This window comes from Siniperca chuatsi, linkage group LG16 (genome assembly GCF_020085105.1).
Source record: "Siniperca chuatsi isolate FFG_IHB_CAS linkage group LG16, ASM2008510v1, whole genome shotgun sequence".
Classification (NCBI taxonomy): domain Eukaryota; kingdom Metazoa; phylum Chordata; class Actinopteri; order Centrarchiformes; family Sinipercidae; genus Siniperca; species Siniperca chuatsi.
Genome location: NC_058057.1, coordinates 15,848,898 through 15,873,982, shown reverse-complemented (window position 1 = coordinate 15,873,982; position 25,085 = coordinate 15,848,898). Strand labels below are relative to the sequence as shown.

General features: G+C 39.9%; 2 protein-coding genes across 3 annotated transcripts in view; both read right to left on the bottom strand.

The window, feature by feature from the left end:
- Positions 1-2,722: 2,722 nt before the first annotated feature.
- LOC122862943 (G-protein coupled receptor 6) lies at positions 2,723-5,561 on the bottom strand. Its single transcript, XM_044168848.1, has 2 exons — positions 5,268-5,561; positions 2,723-4,207 (listed from the first exon to the last, which is right to left on the bottom strand). Exon 2 carries the CDS (start codon positions 4,180-4,182, stop codon positions 3,175-3,177), a length of 1,008 nt encoding a protein of 335 aa, XP_044024783.1. The 5' UTR covers positions 4,183-4,207; positions 5,268-5,561; the 3' UTR covers positions 2,723-3,174.
- Positions 5,562-8,690: 3,129 nt separating this feature from the next.
- fig4a (FIG4 phosphoinositide 5-phosphatase a) overlaps positions 8,691-25,085 on the bottom strand; it is a 58,775-nt gene continuing 42,380 nt past the window's right edge. For both annotated transcript variants that reach the window (XM_044170336.1, XM_044170337.1), the window contains exons 22-24: positions 20,821-20,906; positions 17,709-17,783; positions 8,691-13,088 (exon numbers count right to left, since the gene is read on the bottom strand). In XM_044170336.1, the coding sequence (XP_044026271.1) occupies positions 12,911-13,088; positions 17,709-17,783; positions 20,821-20,906 (339 nt within the window). In that variant the 3' untranslated portion in view covers positions 8,691-12,910. The remainder of the gene's footprint in view (positions 13,089-17,708; positions 17,784-20,820; positions 20,907-25,085) is intronic.

The following is a 25,085-nucleotide window of genomic DNA, read 5'->3' as shown; positions in this document are numbered from 1 at the left end:
TCAATGTACATTAAAAATGTGACATTTAAGAAATCTAAGCTTTAAACGCTATATACTGTAGCCTATTGCCACAAGTTAACTCTATGAGCCATGTGTACAAACAGGTGGTTACCGGCTTTGGTGGGTGACCAAAAGCAACATCTGTTGAGGTGGAGAAAAAAACAAGCTGAACAAACATCTCCTGCTCTCACAGTGCCCTGGCCTCAGTGTGCAGTCCATTAGTGGCCTCCAGCATCCCTCACCTTTCCCCCACTTTGTGATCAGCCTTAAACTGACTGTGGGCTTCACAGCTTTCAAACATGAGATTATTACAGTTGATAGTCCACATGAGGAGCAAGTGCAGTGACCCACATTTTGCTGTTGTGTGAGTGCTGTTGTTGAGGTGTGAGCTGTCCAACAGAGACAAAACAAGAGTTATTAAAAAAATCCACTTTGAAGTCATCGTGAAAAGAGGCCCCCTGAAGCGCACACACCTATGACTGCTAACACAAAATGACTCGCTATACTACTGCTGTATTGCTGTATAGTGTATGTATATATGTATACAGTACATATATACATATACACACACATACTGTATATGTGTATATATACTGTATACAGTATATATACACATATATATATTGGATTCACTATTATATGAATAAAACTTTGACAATAACGATATTTATATTATATAAAATACATACAACACTTCAGTATGACTCTTAACGAGTCACAATTCCACCTTAATAAGGCCTCGCCTTGCTCTACTAGACTCTTCTGCACATATATATTTGCACAGATTCTTACGCAATGCTCAAGTCATGTTATGTATAGTCATGTATAATATTGCCTTTGAATGTCATTAGTTAATTTTCTTATTTTGTCATATTTATTATTTTAAACAGCTCAATAGCTCTTTATCTGTTTCCTACCTCTTCAAACTGTTTCTTGTACTGCTGTAATGTGAATTTCCCCTTTGGGGATCAATAAAGTCTTACTAACCTTTACTAACTATAGTCTGGAGTATCTCCATTTATAATACATTCAACTGTACATGTGAATTTGTCCTGAGCACTCAGTCCAATAATTCACTTCAGTTTTTATTTTCAGTAGTAACATAACCATGCTAATGAAGCAATGACATCATCAGTATATGTAGGCCATGTTCAAAGTAGGATTCACCAAGCTGATACAGTTTGGTATTCAGTAGGTTAAAGCTGTGTGTTGCACAATGTAAAATATGAAAACATGACTCAGAGGTAATGCAAAGTGTTGTGTGGGAACATAATTACAAGGGAATGTCAGACAGTGTGCGAGGGAGTAGAAAAGTTATTGCAAGGAAGAGCAAACGAGAATGCACAAAAAACATTTCCACTGTGGCCTTGTAGGGATTCTGTAGTTCTTACTTGAATGTCTGTGCTAACAGATTTAAAGTTGTTTAAATGAAACACAAACAAATAGGCTTTTTCACAGCAGACATTTTGCCTTGTCATAGCAGGAGAAGCAGGTGTCAGGTGTTACTGATAACATGAACGATGGCTCTATTCTATTCAAGTGTCCCAGTAATCCATGACAGTGTGACATAGAGCCAGCATGCACAATACCAGGTATCTAAAACTGAAGCAGCTGAATGGAATTCGGCCATCATTATTTTTATTATTTACACCTGTGACTTTCCTGTTGTGACAAACTGTCTTCGCCTATCAAAAGCACATGAAGCTAGTTTTCACACATCCACGGGGATGTCCTTCAGAATCCAAGAATCAAGTACCATCTTTCCTGACATTTCATTTTAAATGTGAATAAATACATGTTAGTAAACATGTATTAATCATGGACCTGTTGGTTTATAAAATGCAGTATTCTGAAAATAAAACATTTATTGAACATTTATGGTGGTGTGCTGATGTCAGTTTATAAAAGCTTGGCGTGTAAAAACTTTTACAAGGAGAAGATACCTGTCTGTGCATCCAAAGACACCTGCAGGTCTCCTCGTCCCTGTGTGGGACTCTGATGCCTTTAGCCGCTACCTGTTTAAACAGCCTGGCAGATAAACTGCTGTGCTCGTCGCTGCTGAGGCTGCCAGGTTCATTCAGAGTCTGTGCAGCGCAGCAGACAGACTTATTATCATCGCCCTCCTCGCTATGTCACACACACATACACGTGTCTGCAGCTGCTTTGCTCCTGAGTCATAATTGTAGATGCTGAGAGAGATAAGGCAGGAGTCTAAACAACCTTCTTCATGCCCTGCGCTTACACAGCAGAGTGCATCATACCATGTCAATGCAACTATATACCAAGACCAATAAGGAGTCAATTGCAAAGGAAAAAAAGCTAATTTGACTTCTGCAGCCTTAATAGTTATACATTAGGTTACATTACACCTGCTCATCCTGAGGGGGAGGTAATCAAAACTGCTAATCACACTTGACCACATGGCACATGTTTTCACACGTGTGTGGTATCTCTCTATATCTGTCTGTCTTATTCACACTCTCTCTTTCTCTTTCACACACATACAGGATTCAATTGTGTCTAGGTGTAAATTGAAGCTATTTTCTGTGGCAAAGTACTTGCTTTCTCAATGTGCCATTAGTCTCTTCAAACAGACCCACCTGCACCCCGGCAGAAGAGGCTGGAATGAGGTGGAGAGGATGTAAAAAACAAAAACAAGTCAGGTGTAACTGCAACTCCTCCTGACTCCTTCAGAGAAATGTACTACAGTAAAGACACGAGATGGAGCCACAGCTGGATTTTATTCCTCGTGTAGAAAATGTACATCAAAGACAATACCATACAAAATAGAAAAATGGCACACGGTACTCACAGGTTCAAACGTTTAAACACAATAAGGGCTTTACAATACTGCTTTGGCATTTCAAAAAACACGGACTAAAGTGCAAGATTTTCCATTCCTTTTCTCATTTAAGTACATTCACAGGTTTGTTTTGTCTTTTTCACATTAGTTTCTTGTTCACAGCATGTCCATAATCTCATCCTAACTTGTGTTGAGACATAGTAAAGTGCAGATACAGTATGCATGAGAAACACGTTTCTAGCATCACACCCGCTTTGTGTTTGTAAAGCATTCAATGTCAATTGTAAGCAGATTGTCAACGGTCACAGGATGGTTAGTCTTTTTGCTCTCTCTTTTCTTGCACACACAAAAAAAAGAGCCCTTGCACCTTTTTAGACTTCACTTGGTGACCTGGACCTGTAGGCCTTGTTGGCCTGAAAGCAGCCACAGAGAAGCATATAGATGGAGCGCTGGATCTCTGCGTTTCTGTAGGCGTAGATGATGGGGTTGATCATGGAGTTGTAGGTGGCTGGCAGCAGTGTAGCATAGGTGTACACTGATGGATAGTCTCGCTCGCCTACCAGGCAGTAGATGGCGAAGGGCAGCCAGCTTGCGCCAAATGTCCCCAAGATGATGGCCAAAGTGGAGACCCCCTTCTTAGTGGCCACGTAATGCGAGGTGGCAAAAAAGTGCTGCTGGAGGGCGATTTGGTGGGCGTGGTGGCACACGATCTTACAAATCTTAAAGTAGAGGGTCAGCATGAGCACGAAGATGGCGAAGAAGGAGGTGGCCAGGAGCGTGACGTTGCTCCGGGTCAAAGGGCGAACGATGCTGCAGGAGGCCGGCTCGTCCAGGCAGTTCCAGCCGAGCACCGGCAGCAAGCCCAGGAACAGAGACACCCCCCAGGTCCCGAGTAACATCAGGTGCACGTACTGAAGCGTCTTCTCTGAGAAGTACGTCAGAGCGTTGTAGAGGGAGAAGTAACGGTCCACTGTTATGGCCAAAAGGCTGCTGATGGACGCAGTGAAGGACGCCACCAGGAAGCCTACAGTGATAAGGCTGATAGTCTCAGAGGAGATCACATACTGAAACACAAAGTTCAGGATTAATCCCATGCCGGCCAGCAGGTCCGCTGTGGCCAGGCTCCCAATCAGCGCAAACATGGGAGTCCGTAGTGTCGGCGTGTAGAAGATGATTGCTACTACTATGGCGTTTTCACAGGCGATGACAGTGCCTGACATACAGAGCATAATGTCCCACGGGTTGATGGGGAATTCTAACGGGGCGGTGGAGAACTCCAGACTGCTGTTGTGCTCTGGAGAGTCAGCCTCCATCCATGGCAGGGCTTCTCCGGCCACGGGGGTCGCAGAGGAGTCGTTCACCACCAGCGACTCATTCATATCTCCACGCGGTCGTCCTTCTGTCCTGTAGGCAGCAGCACAAGATTGGTTTGTTAATGACAATGTGAAGGCAAATTCTCTTCTCATTAGACTCCAGTGCAGTTGGTAAGGTTTCAGTGTCTTGCTCAGTGACACACGAGCAGGGTGTTTGCTTGCTGTTGGCTACAAGTGAAGCTTAAACTCACCTGCTACAATGAGTCTACTTACTGAAATACACAAGAGCCCAATGCAAAAATTCATATGAGAATGAAGCAGTCGTTTGTAGACAAACTGTTGCAAGAGTCATGCAAAAGTTACAAGGATAATCCACCCTAAAACAGATTTTTGTAATTTCTGTAGTATCTACTGTTCCGCTCACTTTTAATGTGTGAATTTGAGTTGCACAGCAGAGAAAGACTGTAGATGGGTGATGGATTCAACTACAAATTTAGGGCAGCGCCACATTGAGTAAATACTGAAACAACTCCATATTCTACTTGTATTTCACACACGAAACTAAAACTCATTTAGATGGAATATCTCAGACAAAACTCAGACACCTTTGAATTCAACTTTTAATGCTCCGATTTTGAGCTTAAACAGACAGCTGCCTGTTAGATGTTGACTTTACCGTCCAAAACTACCGGCATGGCACAGTTTAAATTCAGTTTTAGGGTGGATTTCAACCTTTAAAAGTTATTGTAATAGACAGCAGCAGCAAAAGGCACCGGAGCTGTCCGTGGTGCTGAAATCACAGCAACTGTCCACAGAAAACAAAACATTCATATCATCAGTTTCCTAGTCTAACTTCTTCTGCACATTAGTTTTAATACGTTTAGACTTAGTGTGATTGTGGTGCTTAATAATTATTAGTATTTTTTGTTCACTAAGGAATAAAAAACATACTCTATATATATACTCTTTAATATGTCTTGCTGTATTCCTCTAAATTATATCATAGGATTACTACAGTATGCTATTATTCCAAGGAGCTATCACTCTGCTATTTTGGAGAGAAAATTCGACGTAAAATTAAACATTTGCAACCGACTCAAATAGTAATTATCATACTGGAATACGATTTCTATAATGTTTTGAATACCTACCTCCGTGACAAAACGGTATGAGCTGAGATTTTCGCTGAAGTCAGAGCACCTCGTCCGATGGGAGAGTGTACCAAAAAAATAAAAAAATAAATAATGCAACGATTGTCCCCTTTTTGTCGCTCCTTTGGACCCTCTCAAGTGAAGCCCTTGATTTTGTTGTGCTTCCCACGCAGGGGACAGACACCCAGGGCAGGGGTGGTGTGAAGCATTGGCTGGTGTTCAGCTCGGTGAGGAAGGTGAATGTGAGGAGGAGGAGGAGCGGGGACAGACCAGAGACACGCGAGGAGAGTTTTAAACCCGACTGACGTCACAGCAGAGTCTCTCTCTCTCTCTCTCTCTCTCTCTCTCATATCAGGGCTCCTGCATATTTCTGCATATTATAAATGAAACTGCAGCTTCTTGCACGCTCCTCTTACCTCTACCAACCCAGCAAACCTCTCTCCTGAAACGCGTGATGAATTTTGACCTCGGGCAAACTGTTGAAGAACTGATGCAAAAGCCAACACACACGGTCCCAGGTACAAGCATCATGAAGATTGGGGGATAAAGTGGGAAAACAAGCCCATTTACTATAAATTCGGTTTTGTCATCCCCTCATCTATGCTAGATTAATACCTTGAAAGCCTAGTGTATCCCATAGTTTCACACTGAATAGCTGGGGCGAGTCAACTTGTTTTTACCACCTGCTAATTTCACCTTTAAAGTTTGAGTGGATAACATGCCGGCCATCAGCTTCAATACAAAATGTAATTTTAAAAAAATCTGCTAATAATAGCATTCAAATAGGTATTAGCATCATAAATGTTCACAAACCTGAGTTTCAATTCATCGATGTGTTTTGTAAATTAACAAAAATGTATTTCACCCAGTTTCAAGAGTGTGGCTTCAGTGGAGAGTTTTAGTGTCCCATGATTGTCCACATGCTGTTTCATGCTGCTTTTTCCCTTACACCCAGGAGAAACATTTTCAAGTGCTTAAACATGGTGTTTATCTGTGGGTGGTAATGGTTATTGGCAGAAATAAATCAGAGCCAATACCGACCTTCAAATATCATTATATACTATCTCTGCCGCCAGCAGTTGGTTTCAGTTGAACATTCTGTTGCTATAGCAACCCCTACTGGCAATTGGAGTTTAACTGACATTGTAACATCATGTCTTTTGTCACATCTGTGACCAAGTAAATATTGACAAGCATGCTTTATCTTCTCTCCAACGCAGGTATTGAACCATTATCTATAGGTGTTCCATTAATTATTGCTACTCTAAGTATAATTTGAGATGTTAAATTAGTTTTTAGCCAAGCTAGCAGCAGGGCTCCAAGTCAGTGTTGGTCGGTCTGTCCACCACTTTGTTCCACACTGAATTATCTCGACAAATATTAGATGGATTGCGTTAAAAGTTTGTACAGAAATTAATTCATACTGTTCTTTATGATCAAATTCCTGCATTCCCATCAGCCTCAGTTGTACTTTTCATTTAGTGCGAATTAGCAAATGTTAGTTAGCATGCTAAGACGCTAAACTATGATGGGGAACATAAATATATGCTTAACAGTTAGGTTTACGTCATTGTCAGCATTGCTGACATTACCATTTAGCTCAAAGCGCCGCTGTGCCTTTGGTCTCACAGAGCCGCTAGCTTGGCCGTAGACTCTTAATCTGGTTAATGCAGAATTTTTCAGGTGAACTAGACTAGTCTTGATCTTAGTCTTCTGACCCTAACGCTGACTAGTCTTGTTCTATGATTAGTTTAGTGTGATCAGTTTAGTGTTAACCATGTTAGCCACTATGTGAGCCGTCTGAATGTGTTGCTGAGGCAACAACTAGGAGGTCACTGTGAATTTACTGTTGGGCTACTGTAGATTGATTTTCATAATTTCTTCTCTGCATATTCTGTTAAAGAGGAACAATGTAACTAATTTGACATTTAGTATGCTTTTGTGAATCCAATTTTACTGTTGTTGTATTATCTGTATTAATTTGTGTTACAGTACCTTTAGTCTAAATTTAGTTTATTGTATTGCATCTTTTTCTGATTTGTAACCACTATAATTGCTGTGTTTTTTTTTCCATTACTGTTTTCACAGTTTCACAGTTGCTTCTAGAAAAATTTCAGAGGCCATTTCCTGTCCTAGAAGTGCTAGCTTAGCTCAGTGCATAGTTGTGCACTTACACCCATAGTTAGGGCAGAATATTATCAGTTGAGCTCTTGATACACCAAATGTTGTAGTGACTGTTAATTTGCGTCTAATACTGATACAGATCTTAGACAAAAAGCAGACAGGCACTAATATCATAACTCGCCCAAATAGTAGGCAACCATAAATACCTGTGTTTAACGAATCAAAATGTCTATTTTTTGTTGCGTGGCCACGAAGGAAAGTGAGAGTGAGTAACAGTAAGAGAGGAGACAGAGAGAAATAATTTGAGCCATTGTAAACACATAGAGGGAGCTCATGTGGGCATAACAGATGGTCTGGACCAAAAGACTGGCTAACAAGCTAAGTCACTCTGGTAGAAGGTTAGCTTAACAATCCTATAGACTATGCAAAAACCTGAGATCTAACTCTGGGGATGGTAGATTAACCACCTCAGCTCAGTACCATGTACAGCACTGTTTGCATGTATTTCCAAAGCAAATTGTCTGCAGAAACAGGTCCTGTTGCTCAGTTTGATCAGTTTCTATGCATTGTGAGTTCTGCATACCTGCAACAAGTTACAGTATCTCAGACACACACCACGACTCAGTACACACTAGGCTGACACACGTGATTCATTCAGTAGGTCAGCTACATGTTCATCTAGGGACAAACATCTTGTTATAACCAACAGGTACTGATAGTGCTGATGTTACTCTTTATATCTTTGGCTATAGCATCAGTCCTTTTCCTCTGTTTGAAATATTTTGAATGTTCAGTTCTTTTTTTCTCAGTTTACTTTGTTAGATGAACTCACCTTTACCAAAAATGCTTAATAGAGCTACATTAATGAATTTTCATAGAATGTAACATTTATGGTTACCAAAATTCTTGTACCAATGAAATGTCATATAACAATGGATGACATGTTGAGAGACAGTGGGATGTAGGGGGAGATTCAAAGCAGCATAGCAATATGGTAACCAGTTTTTGGTTTCCAGGCAACAACTGTTTGGCCACCTTTTGTCAGTGGACTGAGGGATGGAGAGGGGGTTGTCTTCATTCATAAGCTAAGCGGTCACATGAAGTGCCTAGTGACTCATGTCAAAGACCTAGGCAGATACCCAACCACACACAGAACCGAAATACATCTTTAAATCATTTCTGATTGTTTTCTATGATGGACTAAACGAAACAAATTGAATTTTCACCAAAATAGAAGAACTGCACCACTGGCGCCACACACAAACATTCAGTACTACCAAGAACAAGCTGCCCCAAAAATATCAGTGACCAGATGCATTTATTCATCCATACCCATGTGTGCTGAGAGGTTTCAGTGTAATGAGACACCTGCCATTAGGAACATAAAAACATGAGAAAAACAGGGCCTTATATAAAAGACCTCTTTTCCCTTCAAAACAGCCCCTTTAAGGAGACAAACCCTACTGCCTACAGCCCCCCTGCCTGCAAACACAGACAGCAGTGCACTAATTTTCAAGAGTGCACACATGCTCTTGAAAATGAGAATACAACCCAAACATACCCTTTACCTTAATACCCTTATGGAGATATTTACTCAGGACAAACTGAGCATGTCTCTAATTAGACAGAGAAAAGGCAAGAAGCACCAGAGACAAAGAAAATTCTAATTATGGAAGATAGTTAATTATAGGAGATATTTTAAGATTTTAGAGGAGGTTAAGTAGAAAAATAATAAAACATTGGGTGGTAGGAGACAAGTGGAGGTAGGAGGGAAGGCGTTGGTAGAAAATGGAGAGGAAATGTGTCTGTGACAGCTGAACGGACACATCGCAGGGACACATTTACTGTAAAGACGTAACACCTCAATTTACCCCCAAACATATACTTCTTACAACTGTCTTCACCTAGGGACACTTACACACTTTACACACACTATTGCGCCAGGAAAACAAAATAAGTGGATTGCTCACAAAAGGAGTCACAAAAAGAATTCCCATTATCTGATAAATGTGTCTGGCCCACTGTACTGTACCTGCCTCACTGCAGATGCCACCATGACCTCGATTTTATGATAATTACATCTGCTAAAAACTTGCTGATTTATTGATTCTTAGCCACTATGGATATTACACAGGGTATAGAGCTTAAAAATCATAGCTACAATTGTATTAAAGTGATTTTGTTTTTGGTTTATGTCTCCAAGCAGCTACCATTAAGAACACTGCATTACTGTACAGTTTGGGGGAATTTGGAGATTTTAACAACCTGTTGGAGGGGTTTATGTTGAACAATTATAGTTGCATGTTACACAGATTGAGTTTTTAAGGCCGATTCTAGAGTCAGTACCTTTAAATGTGACAGTTTTAGGGGAAAAAAGAAGTTAAATCAAAATAAAATAAAGGTATTTAGTAATTTTTATAATCCAGGCAGAGTGGATACTTCTTCAAACAGCATTTAGACCTTCATGTAGGGAGAAAAAATTTACAGAAAATATAATTATAACTATAACAGTTAAAACAGGGGTTCTAAAAATGTTTATCTTGGGGCCCAAAATTTTACTCATGACAGCTCATGAATCCGTTATAACCATAATATCTATATTGGACTACAATCAATAGAGGCAGACACATTCATGAAAATACGCATACCAGTATCAAAGTAAATCATCTGATATCACAAAATGTAACAAACCATTGTTTACATTTTTGAACAAATATTACTAACTGAAATAATTACAGATATATACGTGTTAGGATATTATGTCAGAACCCACCCATAACGGGTCAGGACCCAAAGATTAAGAAACATTAACATTTTTTTTATTGTTATTAGGGAAAATCCTTCGTAACAATAAAAAGATTAAGAAAGTTAAATTAATAAAGATAAGGTAAAGAAAAAAAGGTTTTTGATGTCCAGTCAAACATTTCTAATGCGTTTGGGATTGCGCTGGGGGAATGTGGACTCTATTTCTAAAATCACAGCAACAGCTTTGTGAACCTTATTTGTTAAAAAAATGACCCCAATGCAGCCAGTTTCATTGGCAAAAAAAAAAAAAAAAACAACCAAAAAATGGCATTAGACTATTTTTGTAAATAAAGTTTTTTTTTTCTCCCCTTTGGAACCATATCTGAGCAGAATTGTATTATTAGACATGCTTTGGTGGCGAGTTATAAACCTGTATAATGTGAGGGTGATGGGACACCAATATGGTGGAGATAAATGAAAACACTGTCATCCTTATATACGCTGCATGCATTGTGTTAACTTTCAGGAACTAGAAAAACTGCAAACTTTAAACTACTGATCTGTTCCCCTGAGGGTACTCAGACCATACCATGGACCATACGTCAGAGACTAGTTTATTGCTCTTGTGATGTGAAAATCTTGTGACTCGAGAAAACTAGCCTTGAATGAGACCTATAGATTGCTGATGAGTTTAATTTATTGTTAGAAAACAATGTAGAAGCTTCTCAACTCACTGTGGAGCACGTGAAACTGAAGTCACAGCATGACAGCTGGAGATATAAGGTTTTTGTCCACAATGGTATGCTAGAATACTTACTTACATTATTTACCACTATTTACACTACTTAATTTTTTTTAGCAAACAAAAATGAGACATTATCAGGAATCAAAAGAAACCGATGAAAGCATGCTGGGTAAGATCAAAAGCAAAGCAGCTTGACTTGATCCATATTCCGCTCTAGTGGGCTTATTCAAGCTAACAACCAACAATGTAGAAATGTCGTCAGCTGAGAGGCTTCCAAGGGAAAAAAATGGGGACTGGAGCACATTGAGATGTGAGAGGCTCTCTTCACTTTAGGTGAGATGTGTTATTACTGGATTGTATTCTGGATATCTGTAGTGTACTCTTAACATCTCCAAGCACTTAACAATTGGCACTAAACAGGATTTTAAAATATGGAAGACGGACGAAACACATTCCTTCCTCTCCATCCTCTCTTGAGTTAATTTGGTTTTACTTACAGTGGAGCAGTTATTTTTCTTTAATTCCCCTGCTGTTCTCCAACACATCACATGCTGAAGCACCACTCCTCTGCCCCCTCCCCATCCTCAAGCTCACGAGGCACAGATGCAGAGACCAGTGGTCAATCAGTACACTGACTGAACGTGTATGTACATTACAGGAAAAAGGCAGTCTTCATCACATTTCACATTTTCTGACACCTGTGGTTGAAAGCTGAGTACTACAAACATGAGTGAGAGGCGAGAGAAAAGAGAAAGTGTGATAGACAGAACAACAGTGAATAGGGTGCATAATGGGAGAAAGACAGCAGAGTAGAGTGGGAGAGATTACAGACAGAGGCCGCATGAAAGAAACAATATTCAAAACAGTGGAGAATATTCAAAACAGTGGAGAACAACAGAGCACAGAAGAGAGGAGCAAAGAAGAAATAAATTACAGTGTAGAAAACTGCTTCCAGGCAACAGCAATCAAATCTGTCATTTCATGATAAAAAATAAATGTTTAATTTAGAACTACTGTACACAACAAGCTGACAAAAAAGAAATGCATTTAAATAAAACAAAATTAGAGTGCAGTTTTGTAAACTAAGAATTGATAAAACCCACAAGGTCAAGGTATCGGGGATGTCTGCAGACACAAAATTCAGGTTTAATCTAATGGCATAATGCAATGTTCAAAATATGATGACAAAAAGCGACTGACCTTAAAAGAAAAGAAAAAAAGGTCAAACTACCTGGATATACATTTACAGTACATATATGCCTTACATTATGTAAGACCATTGTTTGAAATAGTTTTTGAGCAATGAAATAAAAAACAACAACGTATATCTCTGTCATGGCTTTTTTAAACAGATTTTAAAGGCTCAAATGAAACTAGTTTAACAGAAGGAATAAAAAAGAAAATCAAAACTTAAAGCACATCTGAGGTGGAACTTAAAGAATCTGTCATTGTCATCTTTAGTAATCGGTTATCATATTAATGGTACCAACATTAAAGATTCAAAATAATTAAGAGTCAAAACAATTTACATAATTTTACATGTTTGGAATGTACATATAGTTAAGTAAACTTTCTTAAAAGAGTTGCAATTAAAATTGAATCAATGGAAAATAAACAAAGAACAAATAAAAAGCACCATATAGGTAGCCTGTTAAGGCACTGAATTAATAAAAAACTGACATAACTGGATAATATTTGAAGCTATTAAAACCCACAAATGACTTTGATTAAAAAGAAAACACCAATGAAGTTCAGTCCAAATACAGGACATATGGTTTGTTCATGCACCATTATCTTCATTATGGACAGTCTACTCCCAGCAGGAAAAAATAAAACAATCCAAGAGGTGGGTAGATGAAGCTAAATGGATTTAGAAATGCAAGAAAACATCTCTTGCTCTGTCCTGTAGCTACAAACAAAAATCTTAAAGTCATGTCAAGTCTTGAAGATGGGAGTTTGTCCTGAATTGGATCTGATCATATGTATTTGCATATTGGTAACATAGATCCAGTTCCTGTTTGTCCGTGTCTTACATGTATCTGTTCCTGACGTACTCCCTGTACATCAACATGTCCTCCCTGCACAGTTCCCTCACCTGGCCCTGACCGGTCATCACATGGCTCTCAAACTCATCATGGCTGTCTCTGTCGACCTGTGGAAGAGAAACGGCATAGATGCTGTCCTCCGGGAAGCGGGACACTGGCTCTCTGAGAGGGAGGGACAAAGAAGAAGAGGGAAAAGACAGAGGGACAGAAGTGCGTTTAAATAATGCGTGTTTTGAGGAACACATTTTAGACAAAGCACGTGGTGGTAGAAAAACACGCCATGACGTTTAATTTTCACATCAGGGAAAAATGGTTACTAATGGTTCCAGGCTAACCATTAGTAACCATTTTTCCCTGATCGTAGAAAAAAGTTTCAGTAGCTGAAAAACTAAAGAAAATCCCATTCCCCTTAGGCAGGGTAAACAGCAGACACTCAGGAAGACTCCTCCCTGAGGGTAGGGCCTAAGCAACACAGATTAGCTTACATTTCTGCGTTCTCAGACCATTTTCACAATTGAGAATGACTTCCGGATGGGAGCCGAAACGTCTTGATTCTGAAAACAGTGTCCAGATGACTATGACTGAAACCTTTTCTACGATAGAACACTCCTGGATGAATGAGGGACTACGCCGTCTTATTTTTCCCTGATGTGAAAATTAAATGTCAGCGGCAGACTAATTCGCATATGTGTATTATTCCGGGATTCCACCAGGCACAGCTGCGATGCACCCCAGAAGCGGCACTCCGCAGTGAATACAGAGCAGATGAACCCGGCAGGAAGTCAGACACAGAAACAGCATAGACAATCCAGTCAATTTTCAAAATAAAACACTCTGTGCAGACTCCAGGTTGTAAATCAACAAAAAACACAACTAAAACAGACAAAAATAGAAACCATTTAACTACGTAGCCTAATTACCCACGGTAGAAGCACAAAAGTCAAGGAAAAAGGATGAAACCAACAAGTCAACAACATCGGGCAGGCTAACCGCTCTGCTTCTGAAACGCTCCCGGTGGGGTATGAAGCCACTTGTTCCAGGACGGAATAAAACCGTGCCTGGTGGAATCCTGGCATTAGTCTGTAATCTCTCAGTCGGGCACAGACCAAAATGCCTCCGGACGCAATTGGATAGACCTACAACTAATCCTAGCAATGAAACGTGTGCCATACAGCTGAGTGACACATGCAAATTGTGGCGGTGCTTGGTCTATTTTCAAGCAGGAAAAAAATGGCGGCCTGGTCACAAACTTTCTCAAATTACAGCTAAACAGTACACTAAAATGTGTTTCTGAAAACATTTGAGGCGGCAGTAACAGAATCTTGATTCATATTTGATCAGCAGTGCCTAGTTTGACAGTTTGATCAGAGTTTTGTGAGCCTGGTGTGTTGCGCTGGAGACTGGACGCATGTCCAGACCAACAACTAATTAGAGCAGCTAAACGTGTGACTTTTCAAATCTGGACTGGTGACGCTCCTCTGTCAGTCATCGTATCAAACCCGCCCCACATTAGATAAACGGTTGTGATTGGCCCGACCAGATCCAGGACGGGTGGAAATCTGCCTGAATGGGAGGGGGTCAGACGTATCTACCAGAGCAAATGAAACATGAGCTTGGCAGATTCGTCTGGCTCCTAGGCTACCGAGGACTAGAAAAATGTTTTAATCCAACCAACAAGATCTTTTTCTGATCTGAAAATCTGCTGGAGAGAGCGAGTCATTAAAAGGACTGTTTATGGAGACAACACGAGGATGGCAGAGATGGGCGCTTACAGCAGAATTACTAATATGTTCGTGGAAACTAGACTCTAAAGCATGTCTCATCATCTTAAGAGTGGATTATCAACTGCATGCTTGTCAGGTCATCCACTCAGTCAACTAGTTCAACAGCAGCTGAGGCCCCAGTGAGAGGCTGCTCAGACACATGGCTGCATTACAAATGCACATCATTGATTATTGGTTGTATCAAAGCCACAACAGAAGCTCTGGTAGATCGAGGAAGCCTTGAGATCAATTCAGAACAGAACTCAGCAAGTGTCATCAATGGTCCTCAACTGAGGGTTAATGTAAATTAAGACTATACGAGACCTGCAAGCAGGTATACCGGAGTCCAAGCACCCAACTTGAAACCAAAGACGTACCAACTAGGGGTGACCAAGAGGCTGAGAGCATCACTGAAGAGGGCTTAAATATGTGGTTTAGCATGTTTGTGTTTTGTCATGACATGTCAAGTGAGTAAAGCAGGGGATCCCCCAGTGTCTATTTCCTTCTTGAAGTGTCAAACTAGCAGACATGGATGTGAAATGTAGAATAGCCTGGAGAATAGCGTGTCAGCTACATATAAGATGAGTACCATGGAGAGCATTTTGTTAATTACAGATGTTCATGCTTTGGCAAAATGATAAAAAACATAAAATATGATCCTGGAGGTTACATAAACCTCCAAATAATTTTAAATGTAAAACTGCATTTTAAAAAATCTGAACTAAATCAATTTACTGCCAGGTTAGAAGGTGTAAAGGTGATCATAATTAAATAATTACATAATTACAATACTTGTATAAAACATTTGATTTCAGGGGATAACACTTTATTTACACATGAATTCTTTAAAGAAAGTAACAGATCTTTTTTTAGTGAGTCATAAATAACTGTCCATTAATCTGGATCTGTGGAGGAGGAGGAAACAAATCACCCTACTGATGCTTCTCAACAGGAATCCACCATAGTATTCATATCCTTTCCGCTTTTATCTCAGCTTTGCCTATGCCTGATGGGTCAATAGAGGAACTACACAGAGGGAGGTGAAAAAACATTTAGGGTGCTGTAACAGCGTCTTAGAATAGCACTGTTGCACAACAATAGACACACCTGCTGGAACCTGTGGACTTGACAAGAGGATGACAGCAATGGAGAGATGGAATAATGAATGGCCAGGGTGATGAAAGTGAAGAAAGGTTAAGATATAGGAGGACAAGGAGAAATGCAAACTGAACAAGGATGAAAAGATGTAATGATTCCTTGATGACTGAAGAAGCCAATACCTGTATGTCTGCCACCGTGTGAAGTATAATAAGTTTTTTTGAGCAAATGTATGTACAAAAAAAGAGTCACGTGTTCAAAGAGAGCCACAAAGAGTCATGTGTTCGCTCTAAAAAAAGGTTATAGACAGCCAGGGTGTGAGCTTGGCTCCCCTTAATAAGACATGATTTGTGAAATTTTGGGGGGTCTCTAAAATATTGACAATATGCTGTTTTTGCCATGCATTTCTATTTTATCTTCATAATCATGGATCGTGTCTTAATTGTACCGAGAAATTATTGTGCTCATCTCTCCGTTTCCTATCGGCTCTGTCTCCGTCAAAAGCCTTTGTTAAAAAGTGCAATATGTAAGAATTGGCCACCTGTCGAATTCATACTTCATACTAACAAATAGGGGGCAGCATATCACCAGAGTAACTGCTAACTGTAGCTGCTGTTAGCTAGTTAGCTCAGTAAGCCGTGCAGCTAGCGGTCCTGTTGCTCCCTGACTCAGCTCGGCTTAGCAGCCTCCCGAACATGGCCGGACCGGGACCAAACACAGTATCCGAGACCGATGGAGGCCAGCTTGACAACAGGGAATACAGTATGGAGGTGATTTACTGCGACTCCGACCAGGACTCTGACTCTGGGGAGAATGAAGACACGGCGGGTTCAGGAGAGGCGTGAAGCGGGAGAGGAGCGAGAGAGGTCGGGCATCAGTCAGCGCCCACACCTCCGTAGGTCTGACGGGGGTTACAGCGGGGTCAGTCCTGTGGTGCCAGGAGCCCAACCCGGCAAGAAAACCACCTCTGTGTTGTTGGACAGAGGGCAGACCGGACGCTAGGGAGACTCACTATTGCATCTTGAGGTACAAGGTGGGAGACAGGAGACAGGACGGGCTGAGGCTAGCTGGTTAGCATGATAACTTCGGTGGATATCTCTGCAACAAAATAGATAGACGTCTTTGACATAACGTCATCACTGTGATTTCTTCACATTCTGTTGATAATTTTAGTTAATTTTTGAATGTTGAACCTAAATTCTTACATTTAGCTCCTAATGGGTCCAGCCAAATCTTTCTCCAGCGCTGGCACAGCGCTAAAATGAAGTGTGGAGATTAAATAAGTGACAGCCAACCAACCATTTCAAATGAAAACACTGGAGCCTGTTTGATTTGCGTCCTGGTGGTGTTGCAACATTAGCAATGCAGACATGAACAGTATGTGTGAGAGGGAGCGAGAATCCCGACGAGGCATTTTGTCATTGAGATGCTGTCTGTGAGAGTGTGGAGTTGGAGCTAGACAGAAAGAGAGCAAGACAAAGAAGGAAACTGCTTTTGCGTCCGTACGCCTGCACATTGCCATCCCACGTGGTTGAATTTTGAATCTAGCTGAGGAAAAAACACTCCGTCTATGACCCGCTGGGTCATGGCTGCAGTGAGCATGAAGGCGAAGGGGTGGAGACTGACTGGGAAATAGCAGGGACGCCGAAAAGTAAAGAATGAGCTTTTGGTTATAAGAGGGGAAGATTGAACAGCGCACGGCTTGAAGCCTGCCTGGAGACCACTAAGTGTGAGCAACTGTGTTCACTTGTCCCAAGTCTACTGGAAATGTTGCATGGTATTTTAAAGGGCCGAATTGTAACTCCAAACCAATATTACAACGTAATGCTCACATTACATGTGAGTGAGGGATTATTGAGTTTGGGTACATATGTTTGGGGTTTTTTTCTGTGTGTGTGTGTGTGTCAAATGTTTTACTCACAAGCAGATGATGTTTGCCAGGTTTATGTGTTCAGTTCTTTCCACCCTGTGCTGGTTCATGCCCAGATGTGCAAACCTGCAGAAAAAAAAAAAAAACACAAAATGAAAAAGACAAATATTCCTGCAAAATAGTATATGCACATACTGAACACACATTTGTCACAGCTACATGCTCCTTCCATCTTCATCGTGTGAAGAGGAAATTAACAAAAGGTAATTGGGTAACAGTGTAAGTAATCTCTGAAGAACCCTTTAAATTTCAGGTTCATATTGTCTATTTTCAATACCCAGAGATGAGCTAAACATGTCTGTTGAGATCTGAAATGTTCATTGTCATCAAATTTCCCCGTGGGTTATTTTTCTTTGGCAAAGACACAATATTATGCAATAATTGAGAGTTCCCCTCTGGCTCTTGCTTATGATTTTTAATATTAATGCACTGATTAGTGGTGCTCTGGCTGCAGCTAACATCTTTGGAGCAATTCCAACTTCCAGCCTCAATAATGAATGCAGTTTCATTCTCATTATGTGCCACTACAGTAGGAGGATATGAACCACATTCTTCACTACAATTTGGATTTTTTTTTAAAAGTTAATTCCCCAGCTTCAATCACGCCTCAAAACTGTGCCTGTCAAGTCAAAGAAACAAATCTAAGAAATAAAAGTCATGTCAGGTGTTTTTTAAATCCTAGAGCATGCACAGGACCTCATTAGAGTCAATGTTGAAACGGGGTCAATACAAGTGAATCTTGTAGGGATTCATCCTAAAAGTAAATTAATTTATCCTATACCACATTTCTATCTCTCTGCCTGCCATTTTCTTTCATCACTGATCTTTTACATATTTGCACATGCAGAGATCATTCCCGAACCAGTTGCTTTCAGTACAGCAACATTCCTGGTGTTTGCATTGCATCCTGATTTGTTGTGGCTGTTATCAATAGAACGACTGGTATTGGTTTCTCTTCAACGGTACATTTCTCTGAATGAGTGATGAAAACCTTTGAAAAATGATGAATCTGGCAAGAAGCCTTTGCTTATGAATTATGGGTGACAAAACATGTCTAAATCTCTCCACACACAGAGACCATTCCTTAACAGACATGTTTAGATCATCTCTTAGCATTTGTGTGGGAAAATATACATAAAAATATGTTTACAGCTGATAATTCTTTTTTGTTGTCGAATGCTGCACTTGAATCTATGAATCTTGAAACTAGAATGTTGGTGTGATGGTCATCATCTAGACTAAAACTACAGCCTTCAAAATTACCATGACGTTGAATCATCACCTTATTTAACAGTTTCAACAAAAACTTAACATTATAACCTAGGGTTTATTGCAGGGCTGGTGTATTAGATTACATTAGTTTTAGCTGTGTATACCTAATGAAGTGGTAACTGAGTGTGTATTTGGCCAGTTTCCACAGTAAGAAAAATGGTCCAGTAACAGGACAGCATACCATCAATTGTAAAATACTGCCTGGGCCTTTGTTCACCTCAACTGAAAAGAGAACCAGGCATTTATTTGAGTTAGAGATAGGCATTTATTACTAAAGTCCCCTATTTTCTAAGTGTATTTTATCATAAAGTAACTCTCCTTGAGCTGGCAGGGAAAAAGGTTGGGAACCACTGTTCCAGACAATTACACTGGGTTGTTGGGTATATATTGCATACAGGTGTGTTTAATATAAAATATGTTATTTGGTTCATGTAGTGCAATTTCAAGTGAATGGTCCAGAGAGAAAATTATATTTTTGTGATATGCGCTTTATGAAATTCATGAACTCATACAAGTATTTGCTAAAATATAAAGTTGTTAATCTATGAATGGTAAATATTGCTTCAAAGACATGACCATACACTGACTAGTGAAATAATACACTGGACCAGTTATCCTCAGTGGTTTTAGGACAGCCGAGTGAGAGGAAAAAAAAGCTATTAAAGCTCCAACAAAAGCATCACACTGTATCAAACGTGCATCCAAAGAACACAGTTGTATTCAGTTTCAGAGCCTTGCGATGACTATTCACTGTTAGAGGCTCATCAGCATGGTTGGGAGCAAACAGGGAGAAAGGACAAAATGAAATAGAACGGACAGACAAATTAAACTCAGGGGTGAACGAAGAGAGAGGTACAAAGAGCAGTGAGGTCAGAAGTGTAATGCACACAGCAGGGCAGAGTTGACAATGTCCCTTTTGCAAAATGACCTATATAACCCTGAGGGGGCTGCTGACACTAACTGCTTGTTCCTCCCCTCTCTGTCTTGGGCGCTGGATACATTGTCCATAACAATAAAAAGAAAGCATTTTCCTCAGGACCAGTTAAATGGGCAGAGGCAGTCAGAAAATAAGGCTGGAGCTCTTCCCTTTGCAGGCGTTTGCTTCAACGTGGCACCAAAGAACATGCTAGACAAGTTTACTGAGAGCTGAAGGCAAACAAACAAACAAAGGCCAGATGGAGTATGCAGGCCATACAGTACACTTTAATGCATGGAAATGTAGTGTGGATCTCAACAACTATTGGATGGATTGCCATGCAGTTTGGTACAGACATTCGTGTCCCCTTCGGGATGAGTTGTAATAACTCTGGTGAACCTCTGACTTTACATTTACTGCCATCATCAGGTCAAAATTTCAATTTGTCCAATACTTTGGTTTATGACCAAGTACCTGAAAAACTAAAGAAATTCCCATTCCCCTTAGGCAGGGTAAACAGCAGACACTCAGGAAGACTCCTCCCTGAGGGTAGGGCCTAAGCAACACAGATTAGTTTACATTTCTGCGTTCTCAGACCATTTTCACAATTGAGAATGACTTCCGGATGGGAGCCGAAACGTCTTGATTCTGAAAACAGTGTCCAAATGACTACGACTGAAACCTTTTCTACGATAGAACACTCCTGGACGAATGAGGGACTACACTGTCCTCGCAATATAATGCATTACAGTTTAACACCACTGCTAACTACAGCCTCAAAAATAACCATATAGTTACATTAATACCTCTCTGACAGTGTCAAATACAGTGTTACCAACCATTTAAAAATGTGCGCATCATTATAATATCAAACAGTCCATGTATGCATGTATGTGCCAGCTTTGTGTCCATCACCTTTTATATATGAGTAGATCTTTCTCAGCAGGAAACTCAGCCAGATTCAGTCCATAGGGCTCCTTAACTGACTGCTGCTGGATCTCCTGAAGAGGTGAAAAGGGAAAGGTAAGAAGTTACAGGTGTATGTGAATTAGACAGTAAAACACAAAAAGGTTTTAACAAAAGTTTTACTATGAGGATTGTTAACAATAATACAAAGAGATACTGTCAGCAGGTAAAGCTGCTTGCTAAGAGCCAACTCCTCCAAACAGCAAATCAAGTAGAAGGAACTCAAAATATAAAATCATACAGACAAAGTCATCAGGTTCAGCTGCTTCTCTACAACTTATTTACTAATTAGGATGGCCCAAGGAGTGTAATCCAAGCAACTACGAATGTAATTTGATTGTTGCCGTCTGATGAGGTGGTTTCATGTTCAGGGACAGTGCCCTCCTGGGGTTCTTGCACACAGTGTCCAAAGTATATAACACATATAAGACATAATAATAATAAAAAACAAGAGGTCAGTTTAAAAAGGTCAGACCGGTTCAAGCTGATTCTAAGAAGCTTAATATAAAAAGATAATGTAACCAGAACTTTTTCTGTCATGAGAAAATTAGGCAGTTAAAAAAAAAAAATCCTTCGTCGAAAATAAATGGTAGCAAATCAAGTTGGAAGATAACGAAGTTATAACCAAGGGCCACTGATCATGAGGGTATGCTCTGATAAGAAAAACATGTAAAAAGAAAGCACTAGTGCGCAATATATTAACCAAGAACTTCAATCAAAAATGCAATTAACCAATGAGATTAATGCGCTTTAATGTGGCTTAAAACTATGATAAAATTAAATATAAAACAATTGCAGAGGATCATCATTACACAATGCTATGAAAACAACAAGTTAAAAGGAAAACAATAAATATGTCCAAGGTTATTTCCTAATCAGGACATGTCAATTTTTTCTGTTTCTTAGAAAACAAGTAATTAAGCCACATTTTTGTACTAGTTAATTTGAGAGACCATGTTTAGACCAAATACTCATATGGGAATATCTGTTTTTGGCTAATCCAGTGAATTAACAATTTTCTTAACAAGGATGATGATAATGTTGTTTTTTATACTTGGTATCTATGGGGATTTATCAGTCACATGGCATAACAGCCTCAGATACCGCCCTGATGAAGGTAAGTCATCCAACATGCATTCAGGATCCAGAAATGCCAAAAATGAAGAGTTGTGCAGCATGTTTCAATGTTGCTAACTGAATGAATTAAATTGACACATTGATGCAAAAAGTATATAAATACAGTATTGCAACCCTACATCTAACGGCTCGTAGCCACAGATTAACCTAACTATCTGTATTTTAAGTAAGATTTAACAGAGACAAACTTTTTACTCCCCAGGTTGTTCAAAATGTCCTGCAAATACTCCTCAGAAAAATGATTTCATGAACAAATTATGAATCCCAGAGGTGTATTTTACCCTCTTTCTATTAACCTACAAGGACCGAGGGAAGCTTGTTATGTAACAGCATGCACAGCAGTGGCCGCAAAGCGGTCAGCAATGTGATTGTTCTCTTTGACTGTTTTCTGACACTGCAGCAATATGCTCAAATAATGAATTCAGTTTTCACTGTATTTGTATTGATCTGAGTTGCAGGGAGGGGCGAACGAATGAGGGTGTTCCAGGACCATGTCCAAGAAACAGTAGCTGTGAACACACACACACACACACACACACACACACACAAACAAAATCACAAAAACACACAGAGCCTCACACAAACACAGAGTACATGGGAACACACACCTACTGCAGAACATACACATTCATATGGTGTGTGAGAGCACAGACGAGTGTGTAAACACATGCTTGCTTATACATAACCCCACGCGCATTGCAAATCTATCCATGTTCATGCAGGCACACGTACGCCCATATTGAGGGGAATATGAAATGAGCATGTGTAATTACATGGCAAACGTTGTAATGATCTGATGTTTAAATATTTCAACAGTTTTGTGTTGTGCCGGCACCCTGGCAATCCATTCTCAGGGACAGGCTCAGAGGCAGCGACACAAGACGCATGAGAGTGAGTGTGTGCGCCCAACACGTGAGCTAGCTGTCCAGCCAGAAATATTCATGACAAGCTCACTGCTAAAGGCTCAGACAAGACAGAGCAGAGAAAACTTACAGAAAATACATAATAAATCAGAAGGGGAAAGAGACAGATGGAGCAGGAGGGAGAGGCTTCGGGGGAACTGGGGAAATTATTTTTTTTGAAAAAAATTATTCTCTGGACAGTTTTCCTATATGTTTTTTTCTTGATGCATAAAATATGAAGCCAATTTTGTAGCATCATCAATATCCATCTATGTGGTAAATGGCAGTTGGTACAACATGCAGTTGTCATAAAGATGGGAATCAAGAAACAGTTGCCATTTAAAACCTGCCGTTTCAAACTTAATTGTCTTTGAACCATGAATTCTGCTGTCTACCAAAAACTCCTGAAGGAGAATGTCCGGCCATCTGTTCGTGACCCCAAGCTGAAGCGAACTTGCGTTCTACAGCAGGACAATGATCCAAAACACACCAGCAAGTCCACCTCTGAATGGCTGAAGAACAAAATGAAGACTTTGGAGTGGACAAGTCAAAGTCCTGACCTGAATCCTATTGAGATGCTGTGTCATGTCCTTAAAAAGGCAGTTCATGCTCAAACCCCTCCAATGTGGCTGAATTACAACAATTCTCTAAAATTCCTCCACAGCTCTGTAAAAGACTCATTGCAAGTTATCACAAACGCTTGATTGCAGTTGTTGCTGCTAAGGGTGGCTCAACCAGTTATTAAGGTTTATGGGGCATTCACTTTTTCACACAGGGCCATGTAGGTTTGGATTTTTTTCCCTGTAATAATAACAACCTTCATTTAAAAACTGCATTTAGTGTTTACTTGTGTTATCTTTGACTAATACTTAAATTAGTTTGATGATCTGAAACATTTAAGTGTGACAAACATGCAAAAAAATAAGAAATCAGGAAGGGGGAAAACACTTTTTCACACCACGGTAGGTAGGTAGGTAGGTAGGTAAGTAGATAGGTAGATATACAGACAGACAGACAGACAGACATTACAGCATGTGGTGAACTATATACTGAGAGGCGCAGTTAAGAAAACACTAATTTACTCAGTGCGAGTGATACTGACTGAGGCCTCTAGTTTGATGGCAGAACATTTTAAAGCTGCAATACTATATATTTTTGTATTAACAATTGCTCCAATAACTACGTGTAATGTGAAAGGTGTTGCTCGTAGTGATGAACACAGGGAATTATTACCAAACTAATACAAGAAATAAGAAAACATTTGCTAAACAACTGATCTCTTTTCAGATATGTCCAGAAATAAGCACTGAAATTGTCAAAGCAGACTCAGGCCTTCACATCAACCCAAACAGGAGACATCAAAAAATTAAGGCAGACAAAACACCTGCAGGTGACCGCATATCACCTGATGTCCTAAAAGCATACAAAATCCCACTGCATATGTCCTACATCCACTCCTTAATGATGCCTGGGCCTTAGAAGAGGAAGCCATTTCCCATGAGTGCAACAAGTAAACACAAGAACCGGAAAGAAGTAATGTTTCCATCAAATCCCAGTAAGATCCTGATCATGTTGGAGAGAATAATGAGTACGCTGCATAAGAAGCTCCGGACATGGCACGCTGGTTTCAGCAAGAATGCTTCCTGTACAGATGATGTTATAGCTTTCAGAATATAGTAACTGTCGAACAATGAATCAGATGGTCACTTGTTCACCATTTGGCAAAAGTATTCACTAGTCAAGACAAAAAGACCTTGTGGAGGTCAATGCTACAAATTTATACAGGATTCCAACCAAATATGGGTTCTGATCCACCTTACGAATGATTTTTTTGTTTAAAAAGTCATCTTTAGTGAGTAAATAATCAAAAACTTTTTACATTAAAATTGAAAACTTTTTTTAAACAAATCTCAGAAATCTTTCACAAATGTAAACTTACATTTGTCAAGAAAAAAGACGGATACAACGATATATTTATAAAAAGATTATAGATTTCAGCTTAATATTTTACTTAAGAACACAGACAGCTCTATTGCTGAAGGTAACAGACTGAAAAACAAAAGGATTATTAATTTTACCTTTGCTTCTCTAGATTTTAATTGAAACGTCACCAAATAAAAGCTAGTTTCTCATTTCATGCCTGAATCAAGTTGGTATCAACAGGACTATTCAGAT